At 37.4% G+C, this 19,062-nt stretch overlaps 1 protein-coding gene across 5 annotated transcripts in view; it reads left to right on the top strand.

Moving 5' to 3' along the window:
* The window catches only part of PACSIN2 (protein kinase C and casein kinase substrate in neurons 2), a 73,496-nt gene that overhangs the window by 40,748 nt on the left and 13,686 nt on the right, over window positions 1–19,062 (top strand). For 3 of the 5 annotated variants that reach the window (XM_054829538.1, XM_054829530.1, XM_054829547.1), the window contains exons 3-10: window positions 5,891–6,047; window positions 6,788–7,023; window positions 7,753–7,908; window positions 8,928–9,103; window positions 11,912–12,032; window positions 14,161–14,285; window positions 14,946–15,062; window positions 16,019–16,215. In XM_054829538.1, coding sequence (XP_054685513.1) covers window positions 5,891–6,047; window positions 6,788–7,023; window positions 7,753–7,908; window positions 8,928–9,103; window positions 11,912–12,032; window positions 14,161–14,285; window positions 14,946–15,062; window positions 16,019–16,215 — 1,285 coding nt within the window. The remainder of the gene's footprint in view (window positions 1–5,890; window positions 6,048–6,787; window positions 7,024–7,752; window positions 7,909–8,927; window positions 9,104–11,911; window positions 12,033–14,160; window positions 14,286–14,945; window positions 15,063–16,018; window positions 16,216–19,062) is intronic. The other 2 variants (XM_054829556.1, XM_054829565.1) reach the window with 2 other exon arrangements.

Below are 19,062 nucleotides of genomic sequence, written 5' to 3'. Positions count from 1 at the left end.
CCTTGAAGTAGTGTGGAAATGCATGTGAAAGAATTTGGTATATTAATAATAAATGGAAGGCCAATTTTTGTGATGCATTTTGTTAATTAAGTTCCAGCCTTATGCTTGCTAATCACAATCATGGTTATATTAAAAGAAAAATGCCTTGAGCAAGATGAGACCAATGCTATTGTTCACTTAAATACCTGTGAAGGCAAGAAAGACGATGAGTAAGCGTTCCTAGAGATCAAAGTAGAAGTGTGTGCATATCTTGCAAGGTAAGACATCAAAAGGAAGAGTTACTCTGCCTGTGGAAGCATTTATTTTTAATGAGCCATGTGTCCCTCTCAGGCTGTGTGCCACTTATACCCTACATGTGAGTCCTTACTCTCCCTTATTTTCTGCTAACATCAGCAATATGGAACCCTCTCCACTTATTGCAGGGGTGTTTAACTGCCCTGTGAAAACACCTACTTATCCAAACAAAAATAGTCATTCTGAACAGCTGCTAAACCAGCAACTGGCATTAGCTGTATGAACTTAGGCCTGTGACTGGATTCTCTCGCAGGACAGGACCGGGTGTGCATTTTGAGGTGCTCAGCACATGGCTTTCATTGCATTCTAAAGTATTTGCAGAGAGATCCACTAGCAAGATAAGATTTTCAGCTTATTCAGAAATGGGAAGTCGGTCCCCTATGTAGTATGGATGAATCAAATTTGGCCACCATATGCATTTCCATTCCTTCCTGCCCCCACCCCTCCCACCCCACCCCCAAACAAACAAGTAAACAAAAACCCCAGAAAACTCAAACCAAAAAAAACCCACAACAAAGCCCCAAAGCAAGGCCCAAACCCCACACTGCATAACAGAGGCAGCTGATCTGGGACACACCTCCCACAAACTGCACTGTAAGCTGTCTGCTCAGATGGTCTCGGTCCTGCCCATTTAGTGCTCCTGATACCTGTGCTTCATGCCTACTACTGTCAGCTAACATGAGTGTCTGTTGAGGCAGCGTGAGTTGGATGCAGGGAAAAGTTCCCAAAACCCACTCTTGACTATTGAAAAGTTCTTCCCATGCTGAGGGATTTCAGTTACTTCACAATGAATGCTTTTTGATGGTGAAGCAGGCTGTTTTGTGTAGCTTTCTCATTTTAAAAATATTTGGACTCTGCAATAGTAGATTCCTGTCATATCTCCTATATGCGTTTTTTTTTCCTCCTTCTAACATTGAGCAACATAATGTTCTCCATTTATATTGCCAGGTGTTTGCTTTACTGGTATGTTTGGCTTTTGATTTTGTGGGTTTAAGAGTTTCCTCAGGATTTTTCTTGCAACCAGTGGTGAATTTATATGAGTAAACTTACAAAATCTAAGTACACAGAGCTAGTGCTCATAGGTATTTGGACTGTGTATGTGCTAATTATGCTCCAAGATAATTATTTGCAAAATACCCCACAGTATTACAGATGTAATGGTGGTTGAAATGTTTGGAAACTTCCTGTTTGACATAGTTGGAAAGAAATTGTACTCATGGTTGAATGGAATGCTGGAAATAGTAAGTGTTGTCCCCATATTGGCCATCGTTATGCATGGGTTTGACTATGAGCCTTCAAAGCTCATTATTGTGTTTCCTGCCTATGAGTATTTGCCCATTAAAAACCCCTTGTTGTATGCTATGGTGACTTTCCTTCAGCCTTTATGAACTGGAACCATTTGACTAGTTATGAATAAGCTAGGCAAGCTTGGAAAAAGAGTTGACAAAATCTTACTTCAGGCATTTGAAACTCCTGAAATATTTGTGGTTACAATAATGATATACTAGAATTAACTGACTGGAGTTTAGCAATAGCTGAACGTTTGCCACCACCTGGGCTGCTAATAAATTAAAATACCTGTATTTTTCATTCAGTGTACCAGAAAAACCTGCAAAGTGTATTCAACTCTTTATAGGCTTTCATCCTGCTCTATGAATATGCTAAAAAAAAAAAAAAGTCTATTACTTGAGGTAAAGGAACCTAGATAATTTAAGACTCTCCCTTTGTGTTTAGTGCTGTGAAATTGTAAAATAATGAGGCTGTAAGCTCTTAAATATTCCCATTAAAGATCATATCAGTGACAGTGCTTGGCTGTGTTAGTACACTGGTGGTCACAAAGGAGAGATGACAGGACTGCTAACTATACAATGCTAAACACCTCATCACAGTGTGCTTGTGTGGTTTTTCTCTCGTTATTACAGATTCTCTAAATCTTAGATTCGACAGAGGATTTGAGGTGACATTACTGTGTTCATGCATAAGAGGAAATATCAAAATGAGAAGAAATGTTTTCTTGACTAAGCAAAATGGAGATCTGAAGGCACTTATAATGCCTGCAAGATAAATGAGGCAAAATAGGATCAACTGAGACTTATTAGTAGCAAAGCTCAGTATTTTTTGCAGTGGAAAAGGGGAAACTGGTTTACTCAACTTACAAAAGGGATGTGTGTGTGACACAAAACTGTGAATCACAATTTCCACAGAATTCACTGATTGCATCAAGAAAGTGACCACTATAGTGGCATTTTGAAGAAATTCTTGGGGCTATTTCCTTTTGAAGTGTTTCTGGCAACTAAGGGTATATAGCAACTGAATTTGGTATCATGTAATAAAATGCCTCTTTCAGATCGGTGAAGTGTTGATGCTAAAATCACAAAAGCAGGATATAGTTTTTAAATATCTCTCATTCTTCTTGAAACTGTAAGAAAGTTTACAATTTTACAATTTACCTTTCTGAAACATGTTTCATTTGTAGGACAAGGAAACTAATAACTTCATGTTGTAGTTGTCTGCAGTCTGTCTAACAGGGAATACCCCAATGCTCAGAATGATCAGAAAGTTATTCTAACTAGCAAAATCATATATTCATGTACTGAACAGTGCTAATCGAGAAATCTGAGAATTGCAAGGCATTATGTAAATCTGGCTCTGACTGAAACACAGGAATTTTTTTTCCTGGTTAGTTGCTACATATAAAAGAATTTTGTCATTTTTGTTTTAGCTCAAATACTCCTTGGTAAGGGGGAAGTCTTGCTGCATGTCTGCAGTCTACCTCAGGACTTGGAGAAAATAGTCTTGAATAAAACAATGTATTAAGTCATGTTTTTCTTCTCCAGCATTCAGGATGTCTTTAGCGTGTTTATAGGTTTTTAATTGTTTCAACTTATCTACAGTTAACTTAGTGGTTCCTTGGCTGCATAAAGACTAGAGCTCTTTTCCCTTCACTTGGCTCTGCGGTTTAAAAACCTTGTGCTTTCGTACCTCTGAGTCTGCCTCCTCCTATGGCAGGCTGCACATCCTACTTCTCAAAAAAATTTGTAATTGCAGTGTCTATGACTTAAAATGCATTTTTTTAATAAACCACTAAGTTTTTAGAATGTTAAATGCCAAGTATATAAATTATGTTCTGTGTGTCATGAAACACAGAAAAATGCTGTATTTCCAAAATTCTAGCATTCCTCATAGGGCATGAAATTTGAATGTGATGTCTAATATACTTAAAACTACTGTTTCGTAAATCAAGTGAGGTTTTTTTCCCTTGAAAATACTAGTATAAAAGGCTTTCTTTGGAATACAATACTAGAAAACAACAACCTTGTAGGCCTGGTGGTTGTTTATACTGGTTCTAAACTATGATGCTAGTTCATTCAGTCCTTCTGTGGAGAAGGAAGTAGCATGGGTGAATTATCTGTGGTCTGCATGTAGCTCTTTAAAGGTAGCCTTATGCAATAATCATGAATGGACCACAAGAGGTAAGGTAAACTCAGTTCTCTGAATACCTGCCTGAGATTTGGCAACAATGAAATGCTACCATGAGGTTAGAATTTGCTCAGAAACACAAAATTAAAGCATTCAAAATACCATGAGGCAGCCGGCTCCCATTTAATATTAGCATTTAAAATGCTAATTTAATAGTGAAAATTTATGAAAGGAAGTGTTCGTGCTAGAGACATAAATCCCTGGGTACATAACTGGAGACACAAATTGATGCTAATATAAGGCTTCAGTAGTTGTGCCAAGCTACCATAACCTGTTTTAACAGTCTGCTTGGCTGTGAACCTACAGCTGGAATAATTTTGAGCAGATGGATGATTTTTCATTCCATTACAAAGGCTTTAGAAAGTATTCTCTGAGGTACTTAATTTTCTTAATACTTTAATTACATATGTATATTATATATCTTAGTGTACAGTGTTAGTTTGAAACTGCCTACTTCTCAATTTCTATTTCTCCTGAAAATGAGAGGTTATTTTTCATACTTTCTTGTTAATAAATGAAATCTGTTTTGACATGGATGCATTGACTATCTTGATTTTTGGTGTCAGCTTCATCATGATGCTGGTAGATTCTTATCTTCAATTATATTGTGACTTAATGTTTAAAGGTGCGGGGGGTGTGTGCACGTGTGCTTTTTTACATGATTTAGACAAATTGCTGACTGCTAACTAACGCTTTTCTTAGATGCTACCTAAATTTCTTTGATCTGTTGAAACGGATCTAGTCCAAAACCAAAAACATGCCTAAATGAATGTTTTCAGGATACTGTCTAAAGGAATCAGTTTTGTCCAGTCATTGATGTTTTTGATTTTTTTCCCCAGTTTTGATGAGGAGTCCTAACATGTGTCTGTATTTATCAGCAGTCATTTATTTTTCCAGCACTAAATACAGGCTTTTTTCCCTTTTTAAGAGTATTTCCGTATATATTTTGAGTTTTTCCTGAAGCAGATGGCTTGCCTGTACATCTGCTGACAAAATTCTGAACAAATGCAAGCCTAAAAGCTGGATGGCTTCCTGTATTTAAGCGGTGAATCGGATATGATTCAAATGTAAAAATTACAAACATACTTTAAGTATTTGAATGTTTAATCTACTGCCTTACTGCTAATCTTTATTTTTCAGTCAGGTGGTTAGGGCAGATAAGAAACCGACTGTGATATTTAATAGACTGTGCAAATTCTGTTAAGAGTTCTTGTTTAATGTTTACAAAAGCCAACCTGAATGACCTTGAAATCAGTGGAAATATTACTCTGGGAGCAGTATCAGGCTTCCCCCCCCCCTTCAGTCATCTAGATTGATGATTCCATGTTGGTGTGTACACAAAAATGAAAGGGGAGATGTTAATTATATAATGAATTTTCATGATGTATAGTGTGCATTTTTCTCCATATCCTTTTGTAGCTTGTATGTCAAGTAACTGGTTTTTTCTTTAGTATTTGCAAGTTAATTCTAGGTATGGGAACTCCATGTCATTGTTGTCAGTATCTTCCCACATTAAGTGCTACAGTATACTTTTGAAATAGTTGCTATCTAGTTTGTCAGCAGTGAAGCACAGCTGTAACAAAAGGCACATCCAGTCTCTGCTGTATATATAGTGGTTGTACTTTTTTCATACTGCATTCTTAAAAAAAACCCTATATTACGCTTGACAGAGATGTTACAATACTCCTTTGCATGTCTTTGCAGTTTTATTAATCCTGAAAGATTAAACACAGCATAAAACTAGGGCATTAGGTACTTAATAATAAACACGGAAGAGGGAATACTGTATTTGTGTTAAATATGTTGATTATCTAAAACATTACCAAGCAATAATAACGTAGAACAATTGTGATGACTGCCCATAATTACATTGCAGGACTAATAAAATATAATGAAGCTTTCACTTTTAATAAGTTTTTTACAGGAGACCTTGTGGCCTTTGTGGTGGTATTGCAGTTAAGTTTTAAGATTAATTGAAAAATACCTTATGCTATAATTGATTAATTCCTGCTAGTAGATTATCTTGCTCCTAGGTAACAGTATTTGTGTTAATTAGACATTTATCTTGTTTTCAGAGCTTTCAAGCAGGAATAGTTAAGTATTTTTCTCTTTATAGGTTGGAAATTACAAGCGGACAGTAAAACGAATTGATGATGGTCACAGACTGTGCAATGATCTTATGAATTGTATTCACGAACGGGCACGAATAGAGAAGGTCTATGCTCAGCAGCTTACAGAATGGGCAAAAAGGTGGAAACAGCTTGTAGAAAAAGGTAATACATTCTGATTTTGAACTCTGAAAACTTTCTCAAATGGAAAAAAAATTTCTGTATATCTTTGTTTTGGTAAGTACAAAGTAGAATTTTTGTACTTTTTAGCCTATAATGGAGCCTTTGCAAAAGGCTCAGTAACGTAACAAATGATCAAGCTTTTTGTGATTAAAAACAAAGCCCTGCTCCTTTGGTAGTTTCTTACTGAAGCAGATGAATCTTGCCTACAGTGTTGAGGTATTCAAATAGAGTCAGTTCTAGAGAACTGGCTGTTTCTAGGTAACTAATGGTATAGAACATAGTTTGAAAAGTGTATCTGAATAATAAGGGGGCAGTGGTTGTGGGGGAAAGACTAGTAATAAAAGAGCTAGGCATTGTTCTAATGGAAGGCTAATCTGATACCATTTTAATATATTCTGAAATTAGTTTGTCCTTTCCTGGTTATCCATGCTTCAAAAAGTACGTTGAGAAATTGAAGGCAGTTCAAAGAGGAGCTAATATGTGGAATACTGAGAATCACGGTACAGGGAGAAAGAGGCCAGACTAACTGAATATTATTTCTTCTGTTGTCAAAATTTGTAATAATCTAAATTTATCTGAAAAGAAACTGTTCCCTTTTCTAGGTTTGCATCAATTTTGCTGTTTACAAGTGAATATAAGTCAATAGCTTCAGGTAGTTTCTTGGGAATATAAGTTCCATGTGGGTGATGGTTACTGAGAATGACACTTTCTGTTGTGTTTAGGCCCACAGTATGGAACAGTAGAAAGGGCTTGGTGTGCTTTTATGTCAGAAGCTGAAAAAGTGAGTGAACTACATCTAGAAGTAAAAGGTTCACTGATGAATGAAGACTTTGAAAAAATCAAGAACTGGCAGAAGGAAGCCTTTCATAAGCAAATGATGGGAGGATTTAAGGAAACCAAAGAAGCAGAAGATGGATTTAGGAAAGCTCAGAAACCCTGGGCAAAAAAGCTGAAAGAGGTACAGCAGTAGATTATGTATTAGATATCCTGTGTTACAATATATTAATGTCTCAAATCTCTATAAGGGAGTAAACTCCCTATTCTCTCTGCTGGACCCTCCTTTCTCAAAAAGACCTCTTGCTTTCTGTCCTCTTCTGAAAATAAGTATTTTTCTCTTGGTCTCTCCTAATCTTGGTGACTTCAGTGAAAATCTGGCAAAAGTGGAATTCAAGCTATCATTTTAAAAGTATCTGATTTCCTGTGTTTGAAAGTTACGAATTGCTCAAAGGAATGAGCAGGGGAAAGTGTTTGTGGATTTTTTTCCCTGTCATGTAACATTATTCTTAAATAACAGGTTTGTAGACGGGGAGCAGGCGAACATGGGCATGAGGAAAAAACGTTCTATTGGGGACTTTCTGTAAACCTTTTCTTGAGTCTGTTCCACACTTCTCTAAGCTGTATGGCTGACATTTATTGTATGGTGAGAAAATGCTGATTCTTAAGTACTGCAATAATTTCCTTCTATTGATTCTTGTGTATTGTTTATTCCTTGGCCTAAATGAAAAAAAAAAAAAAAAAAAGAAAAAATTAAAAAAAACTTAAAAAAAAAAGAAAAAATGAAAAAAGAATATTCTGAAACAAAAACCTGACACTCTTTTCATTACAACATGATTATAAGGCTAAAAAATTCAGTTGTTGGTTGTTGTATAAACTGTCCCAGATGCAAATATTCAAATCTGCTTTGTAGGTGGAAGCTGCAAAGAAAGCATACCATGCAGCCTGCAAAGAGGAGAAACTGGCTATATCCAGAGAAACAAACAGCAAAGCTGATCCAGCACTAAATCCTGAACAACTTAAGAAATTACAAGACAAAGTGGAGAGAAGCAAGCAGGATGTACTAAAGGTATACTGTATGCTAACACATGCATATTTAAGCTTTTTTTTTTTCTTCCTGAATGTGCCACGGACTACAGTGCAGCTCACTTTCAGTTATGGTCCTATACAAAAGTTTAGAGTTTTCTCCAAAGCATATGTTATCACTAAGTTCTTCTGTGAAGAATGAATAACGTAATGCCTCTATTCCACGTAAGTACTTTTAGCAGGGAACAAAGCAGAATAAGACAGTGAACTTCTAGGACAAAGTTTTACTCATTTAGTAGTGAGCATTATTTCACTTGAGAGGCTGCAAGATGGGTGCTTAAAACTTGCTGACATCTAAACTGGTAGTCATAATCCATTAAATAAAAGTAAATACACTTTTGGAAATGCCATTCTATTGCCCAGTTTGGTTTATCTCTTTAGTGAACTGCTACCAAGAGGCTTTTGTTGTGTGACTTTTTTCAAGATCATCTTTTCCCTTTGAGAATGCTGTTCTGTGATCTGGAAGGCTGGTGTTATATCGGGTGGGATCTTTTAATTCCTGTCTGTGGACTACTTCCGTAAATTACTGTATAGTCTGAGATTTTTATCTGTTAACAGAGCTCACAGCATGTGCAATTCATGTTCACAGGGATGTATATAATGTTTGGGGTTTTGGTTATAACTCTCAGTGGACTATGTAAATTACTGAAGGAGAAAAGACAGCACTTTGAAATTATTTGGAGATCTTTAAGTAAGAGACCTATAACTTGAAAGACTGTCCGCTCTGATTTACTCTGTGGCTCCTTTGGTTTTTATCTTTAGTATATTACATTGGCAATTGTCGTGGTTTCTGTTAAAAAGCCAGAGGAGAGGCTTAGAGCTTTATTGTAGCTGTTCTGCAGTTTCGTTAGATAACTGTCATGTTGATAGGTACAGTGGTCATGAAAAAAGAATGTGGTTTGGGAACTTCTGGTCTAACTATTGGCCATTACTACACTGATAAGCTTGTTATGTAGGTTAGTAATAAAATATATTGCTAATGGTTTGTTTTTCCACCCCCAGACAAAAGAAAAGTATGAAAAATCACTGAAAGAACTGGATAATGCTACTCCTCAATATATGGAAAACATGGAGCAGGTATTTGAACAGTGTCAGCAGTTTGAGGAAAAACGCTTACGTTTCTTTCGAGAAGTGTTACTGGAAGTTCAAAAACACCTTGACTTGTCTAATCTTGCAAGGTAAAACTGTGTAAGACTTCAAAATTAATGCTTAATACTTTTCAGTGAAAAGTAATCCATACTTCAAGTAGATCAGAGTTTGGAATCGGATTTGTTTCTAATGTGTTGCTTCAATTTGTTTAAAGTGTAAGTGAAAGAACTCAATTCTTTGCTTTGTCTAAGATCAAATTAGCATCTATCCCTAACATTTGCTAGTTTTATTTAACACAGTGTTAAATGAACCAAGAAACCCTCATTCTTTTTGTATTTGTATAATCAAATGTGTGTTAATTAAGATTCAGAGCTTAGAATCAAAAAATGCTAAATCAAAGATTGGGAAAGGAGAGTTTTGGTGTATTATGTGTCCTGCACGTTTATTGGAGAACAGACTAGAATTTCTTAGCATAAGACTAAGCATGAACGTTGTAGCATAAACACATTTATTGTTAAAATATTAGAGCTCAGTCTTAAGGAATTACCTTGACTAGGGGATAAACATTAAAGATCCATTGGTTGACCGTTGCTGAACTCTTGTCCATATTAATTTTAAAGTCTGCTCGTTATACTATATGTAGCATGTATAAAGCATGCCTTGTACTTTGTTCTTTGTGCCTGGACCCTCCTCACTACATTCCAAGAAATCTAAACTTCTGCTAGAGAACTCAAACCAGAGCTCGTGCAGCTTATTTTGTCAGACCACGTGGCATGTTGTCCACTACTACAGGCCATTTTGATACAAAGCTACTTTGGTATGTCAGCAAGACAGTGGTTACAATGTTTTTTTTCTTTTGCATTTGAGAAGACAGACACTGGAATACTTGCAGCAAATGCTGTAACACTAGTAGAATTTTACATCCCACTTGTAATAGCAGAGTTTCATGTGCGCTCTGCTTAGCACTTCAATTAAAAGGAGAAAAATGTGCTCCTGGCTAGCTGCTCATTTCTGTTCCCTCTTCTGCTAGTGACAAAAATGTTATGGTAGTCCAACCAGTGGAATTAAGGAGCTGATCAAGGTAACATAAGGCAGGAAGAATCTAGTTTGGTTTTAACCCTGATCAGTGTTCCAAATTGACTTCCTGTGCAGTCATACAAATGTTAGTGCTGGCATAAGCAAAACAGGTAACATAGGGGCAAGAACAAATACAGAGCAAGAAACAGGTAAGGGCAAGATCACTTATTTTGGCTTCATTATCATTTTGGATTGCCTCAGAGTTCTTATGGACTGCTGTGGAAGACAGGTACTTTTTACTCTGAGTAGATAGTTAGGATTGCCCATTTGAATTCAGGTTTAAAGAAACTACAGAACTGAAATAAATGATAAATAGTTGACTCAAAGGGCAAGGTTGGGGGAAGACTACAGAAGATGACCAAGTGAAGAGTCAATGATTTCCTTTTAAGATACTTAGGACATTCAGGAGTGGTGTCTTATGTTATGTTAACAAGATGCAAACAAAGAAAATAACTATTAGGATAAAGCAACTGTAACTGTTTGTCTTTTTCCTTATCCATGTCTTTTTGAATACACAGAGATAAAACATGTAGAATAAACCCTAAAAGGAAGTCTGATTTTTAACTTTAAGACTTTTAATGCTGAGGAGCACAGTCCAGAAAATAACACTGCCCTGTCTTCTACAGATGTAGATAATCTCCAGTTTATTGTTGATTTAACTGATGGCTAGTGAGTCATTCAAAATTACTTACTCCTTTTCTCAAAACACATGCCTTTCTATTGTTTACATACATTCAAAGAACCACTGAAGTGGGAAAAAAATGCACTGCATACATGTGAAAGCAGTCAAGTAATATATAGAATTGAGAAATTTGGAAGTATATTTTGAGAAAGTTTTTGACTCCTTGACAATGTAGCATTAATGAATTCTAATTCTAAATTTTGTGTGACTTGGTCTGGAAAGATTTTCCCAAATTCTCTCTAGCTTGAATATAGACTAGCAGTTCTGTGTCTTCTACTTTAAGCCTTGTGGCTGTTGTGTTAAGACTTCTTTATATTCTGTGTTCCATATTGCACCATATTGGGGTTTTTTGTATAAAGCAATTGTATTTGTAGTCACAGTCTGTAGAGTGAATATCTCATGTATGGGGTCTAGGATCAGGGGATCCAAGTTGTATCTCTGTCTTGTAAAATACTTCATACTTATGAGAACTCCACTTCAACAAAAAATAAGTAGACTAAGAGATAAGTAAAAGTATTAAGGTTCTTTTTTTTATAGTATTTGATATTTTGTAGAAATAGCACAGTTAGTAAAATGAGAGAGTACCTAAAACAATAAAAGCAGTTAGCAGATGTTGTACCTGCATAAGAAAATATTTAACTCAACTCTGCTTCAGGTTTGAGATTTTTATTTTTATAATGGCTTATAATTCTCATTGGATTAACACACGAGTTTTCACAGAATTCTATGGACTTAGCACAAAAACAGTTTCTACTGTCTTCTCTACAAGCTTTTAAATTCAAGAAACTTCCAAGACTGACATTCAGTAATTTAAATACATTCCTATGTAAATCCTCCATTTAATGACAGCCATTTATGAAGCTTGTGTAATGTAACTTAATTCTAAAATCTGGCAAATAGGGCTTTTATGTTTTTGTGAACTTTCAGCAAGCTTGCTTGTTGGGAGTACTCTTCCTTTTTTACCGGCAGTTAACAGGCCTCTCGTAGTGTTAAAAAGTCTGTGTTGCTGTAAGTTTTTTTTTCAATACTACTGTGAACTTTGAAATACTCTTTTTTTAAAAAAAAAAAAAAATCTGACTAGGGGATTTGCCATGTTTCTAAATGTTATATTAAATTTGAAGACAAATTTGTTTTGCAGTTACAAAAATATCTACCGTGAACTGGAACAGAATATCAAAACAGCAGATGCTGTTGAAGACTTACGGTGGTTTAGAGCTAATCAAGGTCCAGGGATGTCAATGAACTGGCCTCAGTTTGAGGTAAGGTCAGAGCACTTAAAACCCAGACTTGTTTTGTCTATTTTTTCCTCTTTGCTTTTTATCATGTTCCTTTCTGGTGTAACTTAAATTCAGACTTCCAGCACTGAATTTTTTTGTTTTTACAAGTCATGGTAGTTTTCTTTTCTTGATTTCCATTGGGCTTTCCTCATCCCCAGCTTTTGGAGGTGATTATATTGGGCACCTATTTAAAGAGAAAAGGAGTAAACCAGAATATAGTGATTTTTTTTTTAAGCTAAAGTCACTACTGAAGTCATTAGTAAGCCTTGGTTTAGTTGATACACCTCTGACACCTGTATATGTTATCCTCTATGTTTTACTTCTCCCCTTTGGTGTCAGACTTCAATTTGAAACTCCTTGCTGTTAGCAGGTAATTATAGCATAGGCAACAAAGACTTTGAAAAAGTTTGAACTAAATATTTCAGTCAGTCCTGAAAATTGGTATTTATGTCTCAACTAGTTTTTTCAATACTGTTATATTAAAAAAGTTCCAGCTTTAAGCAGTTGGTAATTTTATTGCTGAATGCCAACTTCAAAAGAAGGGACATTTTTTAAGTAGTGTTCTGCTAATATAGCTAACAAGAAACAAGTACCAAAATGTATCTGTGTAGATCATGCTACCAGAGTATCGAATAGCTGGAATTGGGATGAGTTTGACCAGAATAATGCATTTAGTTGCAATAATTTCTAGGCATTAAATTAATGGAGTGGAAGCATCAACTCTGGAGTGTTCACTGTTGCCTTATTAACCATAATAGAAAATATCACTTGTTTTTAAAATATTGAGTAACTTTAGATTAGAAGGCTTGAAGAACAAAACTCATAATAGTACTACTGAATTTCTTTGCCTGAAACGCTGAACTAAAGTTACTTCTGTGTGTGGAAATAACCATCCTTTTTCATAAGCATTATGATTAACAGATTAAATACTGTTGTTACTATTTTTCTAATCAAGTTTTTTCTCATTTACATGCTACAAGGATGACGTAAGTAATAAAAAAAAAATCATGATCCAATGAATATGAAATTGCATTATAAACTGCAAATATGCTTAGGTCAGTGGTCTTTAAACTATGGTAACTCAGAAATCCAATATGTATTTGTACAAAGTTAAAATAATGAGATCTCTGAAAGGTTGGCCAGAAGTACTTAAGACTGACTGTGCTACGTGTATAAGCCATAGTAATTGCAACTCTCAAAATCTTCATTTCCTTATCTAAAGTGCTATCTTGTGTATAGCAAACTACTCCTGACTCTTTTTTTACCTTTAAGGTTTCTGAGATGAAACATGTCTCAGCATAGGCTATTTGCTTGCATCCAGTTTTGTTCTCCGTTGGTTCCTGTTTTATATTAATATGCAGCTTAGTTTGACTTGATAGGTAGAAGTTGTGTTTAGGTCTCATCATGCCTGTCCCTCTGCCTTCTGAAGTATCTGAATGGTTCAAATCATCAAGGAGGGGATACTTTACAAATGACATCATGAGTCTTGTCAACAACTGTGTTGATTTGAGCCTTAGCTCTTATGGATGGCTTTTAAGGACAATAAATTTCACTAAATCTAAAGTGAAGTACCCTAAGGTCTCAAATCTTTAGGGACGGGAGAAGTGATATACAGTGAATTTAAAAATGAGCTTCTTTGTAGGTCATTCTTGGAGCACTTCTTGAGAAATAAGCCCTGTCTTAAATTAGATTATAATACCTTTTTTACATTAAATGTAAGGTTTACCTTTTAAAGCCAGATGTCTTGGCATTATTTGAAACAGTGAGCCCTCTCAGTACAACTTTTAAAGAGCTGCACTGGCCAAGTCCTTTGATTTCTCCAGTTGTCTGCTGGATGACTGGTATTTTAAGTCTTCAAGGTGTTTAGAATGCTAAGCAGGGAAGTACCAGTAACCTTGGGATTTTGTGAGTAGCACAGATATCTGTCTGCATTGCTAGGGTAGGAACTAGATGAGAACCATAACTGAAACATTTAGAGTAACTTATCTTTTTAATAATTATTTGTACTGTTGTATGTATAGATGTATGTTCCATAACTCAGTCTGAAAATTAAATGTGATAATTACTTGTTCAATTAAATTTCTCAATCACATTTTGCATTCATTGATAGGAGTGGTCTGCAGATCTGAATCGCACGCTCAGTAGAAGAGAAAAGAAGAAGGCTTCTGATGGAGTGACACTGACTGGTATTAATCAGACAGGAGATCAAGTCTCACAGCCTAACAAACATAGCAGGTATTTTTTTATGCCTAAAAAGACTAACTGGAAGGGGCTATCTCCAAGTACACTAAGCTCTATGGGATCAAAAAGTCACTGTCCAACGAAATGTTAATTTGTCTGTGAGCATTTCTAGTGATGTGTTTCTGCAGCTTACAAAATATTTTGGGAATTATTCTCCATTGTACAGTTCTCTTTCCATTGGAAGTTAAAAGAAACCAAACTTGATGAGAAACTGAATGTTCTGCAGCTAATCTGGTGGTTAGTCTGTTGCTATCATCCCATCTCTAGAAATTACAATTATGCTTTGAAATCTTAGCTTGCAAAATTTTTAGTAACTTCAGAATTCTGGATGTGATTAATACAAAACTGTTAACATTGGCTGCTTTCGAAAGGAGTGAAACTGGCCAGAAAAATCACACTGCCTTTTATTGCAGGCAGTAAGGAAAAAAAAATACCTTTCACAAAGGATATTCTAGTTCTGGAGGATTGTATTGTATGTGACACTTCCCGAACTTGCTTGGGTCTTATGCTACATTTGATAGAAGTTTGGGTTTTTGTTTGGTTTTTTTGGCTGGAGAAGGGGTCTGCTAAGAAACTGCTTAGTGGGTCACCAGTGACCGTGTTCTACTCTTAAACAGATAGGGTCACCATAATGCTCTTTCTTTTCCAAATTAGCAGTCTTAGTGTCCAGAGTAACACAGTGCAGTCAGTACAATCAAGTTACAATCCCTTTGAAGATGAAGAAGATACTGGGAGTACTGTCAGTGAAAAGGAGGACAATAAGATCAAAAAGTTGGTGAAATGTTGTTTTTTTAATTGTTTTCACACTTGCACTTTCTCTATCCAGGGTTTTCTATTTTTGGTTTCTATAACACTATGCTGGTCAGTGCATGTTTTAAGCGGTTGTGTAAGCAACACTGTAACCTAACTTGTTTTTTCTAATAGATGCCATATCTGTTGCCTTGATCTCTGGTTTGAAACTACTGGGGTTATCTGCAGTTGCTAACAGAACTGCTGTTGCTTTTTCCCTTCCTTTACCAGTCCTATAAAATGTTAAACCTGATGTGTTTTTCTAGTGAAACTGCTTCTGGAGCTTTACTGCTCTGTGTGTTCTCGCTGAATAAATCTGCTTTTACGACTGTTTTCTTTTTATTTAGGACCTTCTCAAACAGCTGCCTGTTACTTCCGTATACACACTAGGGATGTCATAGCACTCTTTTAAATGGCATGTGCATGCTTAACAGTGAACTTTTCTTTAAATGATCAAGTTGTTGCAGTGTAATGAAGTTTCTTTATTGGTGGATTGCAACATACAAAAAGTGATGAAAGCTATTGTAAAGGTGCATAGAGATTAGGGAGGAAGTTTCTGCAAAGCAATTTAAACAATTTAAATGTCTTATCCTAAATGAGATAATTCCTCATATCTACTACCTGCATACCTTTTACCTTTCTAGAGTAAATAATCCCATGGATTATATAGATTTCTTCATAGAGAAGTTTTTGGAGTTTGTGGGGAGGTTGTCTTTGTTTTTTCTTTTGCCTTTTTCTAACTTTGTAAATGTATTTTGTTTCTTTGTTTTGAATAAGGCATTGTCAGCTAAAGATAGGTGAGAAGATACCAGAAATAAAGTTTGAAAACTGGGCTTTAGAGCGGAGTTTAAGCTTTATTAGGGGAACTGATATCTTAGTGGTATTTCTAGTCTCCTATTTTAAGAGCAGAAAAGAATAATTTTAAAATTTGTTTTCAGTGTTAGCAGCTATGAAAAAAACCAAAGCTACCCTACAGATTGGTCTGATGAAGAGTCCAACAATCCCTTCTCTTCCACTGATGCAAATGGAGACACCAATCCGTTTGATGAAGATACCTCTTCTGCTATGGAGGTGAGAGTACGTGCACTCTATGACTATGAGGGCCAAGAGCAAGATGAACTCAGCTTTAAAGCTGGTAAGTTTACAGCATTCACTTAAAATATTTATCAAAAGGAGAAAAAGAGGGGAGGAGGAGGCTTTTTCTTCAGCTTTTATTTTCTGAAGTCACCTGTTTCTCTGAATGTACAGCTCCACTTACAGGATCCTATCTAACCCTTACCCCCCTGATAGCACTTCTTAGTATCCTCTGTTTGGAAGCACTGAATTCTCATCTCTTTGGAATGTGTTGGGATGCATCTGTTTGGGATATTCCTTTCTTACTATCTTCTGTTAAACAAAACGAGCTACAGAACTGATAATCCTATCTCCTTTTCTTAGCTGGTGACAGTAACAGGTGCTGCTTTTAGCTGTCTAGAAATGCCAACCCCAGAAAGCTGTCTTCTTTTAAAGGAGAAGACTACAGCAGCTAATCTTAAAACAGTATCTAATCAACTGATATTTTTTTTCCTGTTTAAACTAGAAGCATCCCTTTTTTGGCCTCCAACTTCCTACAGTGCTAACTTTTTAAGGTTGAAGACTTAGCCATGGACAGATAACTTTTTTTCCTCTCTCTTTCCATTCCCCTTCATGTTAAGCACAGTAACTCTATCTGTTTTTGTCACAGAATCACAGAATGGTTAGGGTTGGAAGGGACCTCAAAGATCATCTAGTTCCAACCCCCCTGCTGCAGGCAGGGACACCCTCCACTAGACCACATTGCCCAAAGCCTCATCCAACCTGGTCTTAATCACTTCCAGGGATGGGGCCTCCACAACCTCTCTGGGGAACCTGTTCCAGTACCTCACCACTCTCACAGTAAAGAATTTCTTTCTAACATCTAATCTAAACTGACCCTCCTTCAGCTTGAACCCATTACCCCTTGTCCTGTCACTACACTATTTTCCATCTTGCATTATATTAAGGTAAACTTACTATACACCTCCCTTCTTAGGATGTTGTATTTCCCTTGAGCCATAAACCCTGTTTCTTTTTTCTCACTGCTGTAGGAGTTGAGAGGACAGAATAGAGGCAACTGATAGGAGAGACCCATGCCACAGTATGTTTCCACACATACGAAGTTGGCACAGGGGTATGATAGCTGCACGCCATGGGTGCTGCTGCCTCCAGTTTGTCTGGGCCAGTTCTACCAGCCGTTGTGTGCTGAGTGCCTGGGCAGTTTACTCCGCCCCCAGAGTAGGAGACTTTAGTTTTTCATAATCTGGCCAGCCCGGAGGCAGCACCCTCTACTGATGAAAGGTGAAATCTACACCCTGTCCATGCCTTTCCAGCTTTGATTTCAGCCAATTGTTCTACTGTCTTGCCCAGAATTGCACATGAAGTTTACCGACTAGCAATTCCAGAACAGGATTGCATGAGTAGTTTAGCAAAAGCATACAGAACTTCAGTTTGTGAAAATGAGATGGGCAATCTCATTGATCTTGTCTCTTTTCCCATTTGATTGTCATTTACTCCCTTCTCTTACAATGACCGACCTAGTTGTAGAGGAAAAACAGGATTCAAGTCTTGAAAGAAAGTTTGAGGAAAACTTTTCGTCCCTTTCAGCTGAGGTTCATAAGAAGTATGCTACTTCCACACCATCTACAGTGGGTCTTAGATGGGTGTTACGGTTTAAAGTTAATATAGTAAACAAGTCAATGATGTAGCTAATCACAGAGCTGCTAGACTTCCATTCTGCTTATGGAGAATGGTGGTGCTCAGAACAGTGTATTTCCAGGTCACATTCTAAATGCAGTTTGTGTTTTTTAAACCAAAAAGCCCTGCAACTCAGGTGGTGGTGCTCCTACCTTTCACTCGTCTCCCTCCTTTTTTTCATAGAATCACAGAATGGTTTGGTTTGGAAGGGACCTTCAAGATCATCTAGTTCCAACCCCCCTGCTTCGGGCAGGGACACCCTCCACTAGACCAGGTTGCCCAAAGCCCCGTCCACTCTGGCCGTGAACGCTTCCAGGGATGGGGGCATCCACAACTTCTCTGGGCAACCTGGTCCAGTGCCTCACCACCCTCATAGTGAATATTTTTTCCTAATATCTAATCTAAATCTGCCCTCCTTCAGCTTAAGCCATTACCCTTTGTCCTATCACTACATGCCTTTGTAAACAGTCCCTCTCCAGCTTTCTTGTAGGCCCCCTTTAGGTACTAGAAGGCCACAGTAAGGTCTCCCTGGAGCCTTCTCTTCTCCAGGCTGAACAACCCCAACTCTCTCAGCCTGTCTTCATAGGAGAGGTGCTCCAGCCCTCTGATCGTCTTTGTGGCCCTCCTCTGGACTTGCTCCAACAGGTCCATGTCTTTCCTGTGCAGGGGCCCCCAGAGCTGGATGCAGGACTCCAGGTGGGGATCTCAGGAGAGCAGAGTAGAGGAGGACAGTCACCTTACTTGACCTGCTAGTCACAGCCCAGGATACGGTTGGCTTTCTGGGCTGCAAGCGCACATTGCTGGCTCATGTTGAGCTTCTTGTCCACCAACACCCCCAAGTCCTTCTCCTCAGGGCTGCTCTGAATTCATTCTTTGCCCAGCCTGTATTTGTACTTGGGATAGCCCTGACCCATGTGCAGGACCTTGCACTTGGCCTTGTTGAACTTCAAGGTTCATATGGGCCCACCTCTCAAGCCTGTCAAGGTCCCTCTGGATGGCATCCCTTCCCTCCAGCATGTCAACCACACCACACAGCTTGGTGTTGTTGGCAAACTTGCTGAGGGTGCACTTGATCGCACTGTCCATGTCGCCAACAAAGATGTTAAACAGCACTGGTCCCAGTACTGACCCCTGAGGAACGCCACTCATCTCTGATTTCCTCTTGGACATGGAGCCATTGACCACAACTCTTTGAGTGCAACCACCCAGCCAATTCCTTATCCACTGAGTG

The sequence above is a fragment of the Grus americana genome, chromosome 1 (genome assembly GCF_028858705.1).
Source record: "Grus americana isolate bGruAme1 chromosome 1, bGruAme1.mat, whole genome shotgun sequence".
NCBI lineage: Eukaryota > Metazoa > Chordata > Aves > Gruiformes > Gruidae > Grus > Grus americana.
The sequence above is the reverse complement of the archived record's forward strand: the minus strand, read 5'-3'. Positions and strand labels throughout refer to the sequence as shown.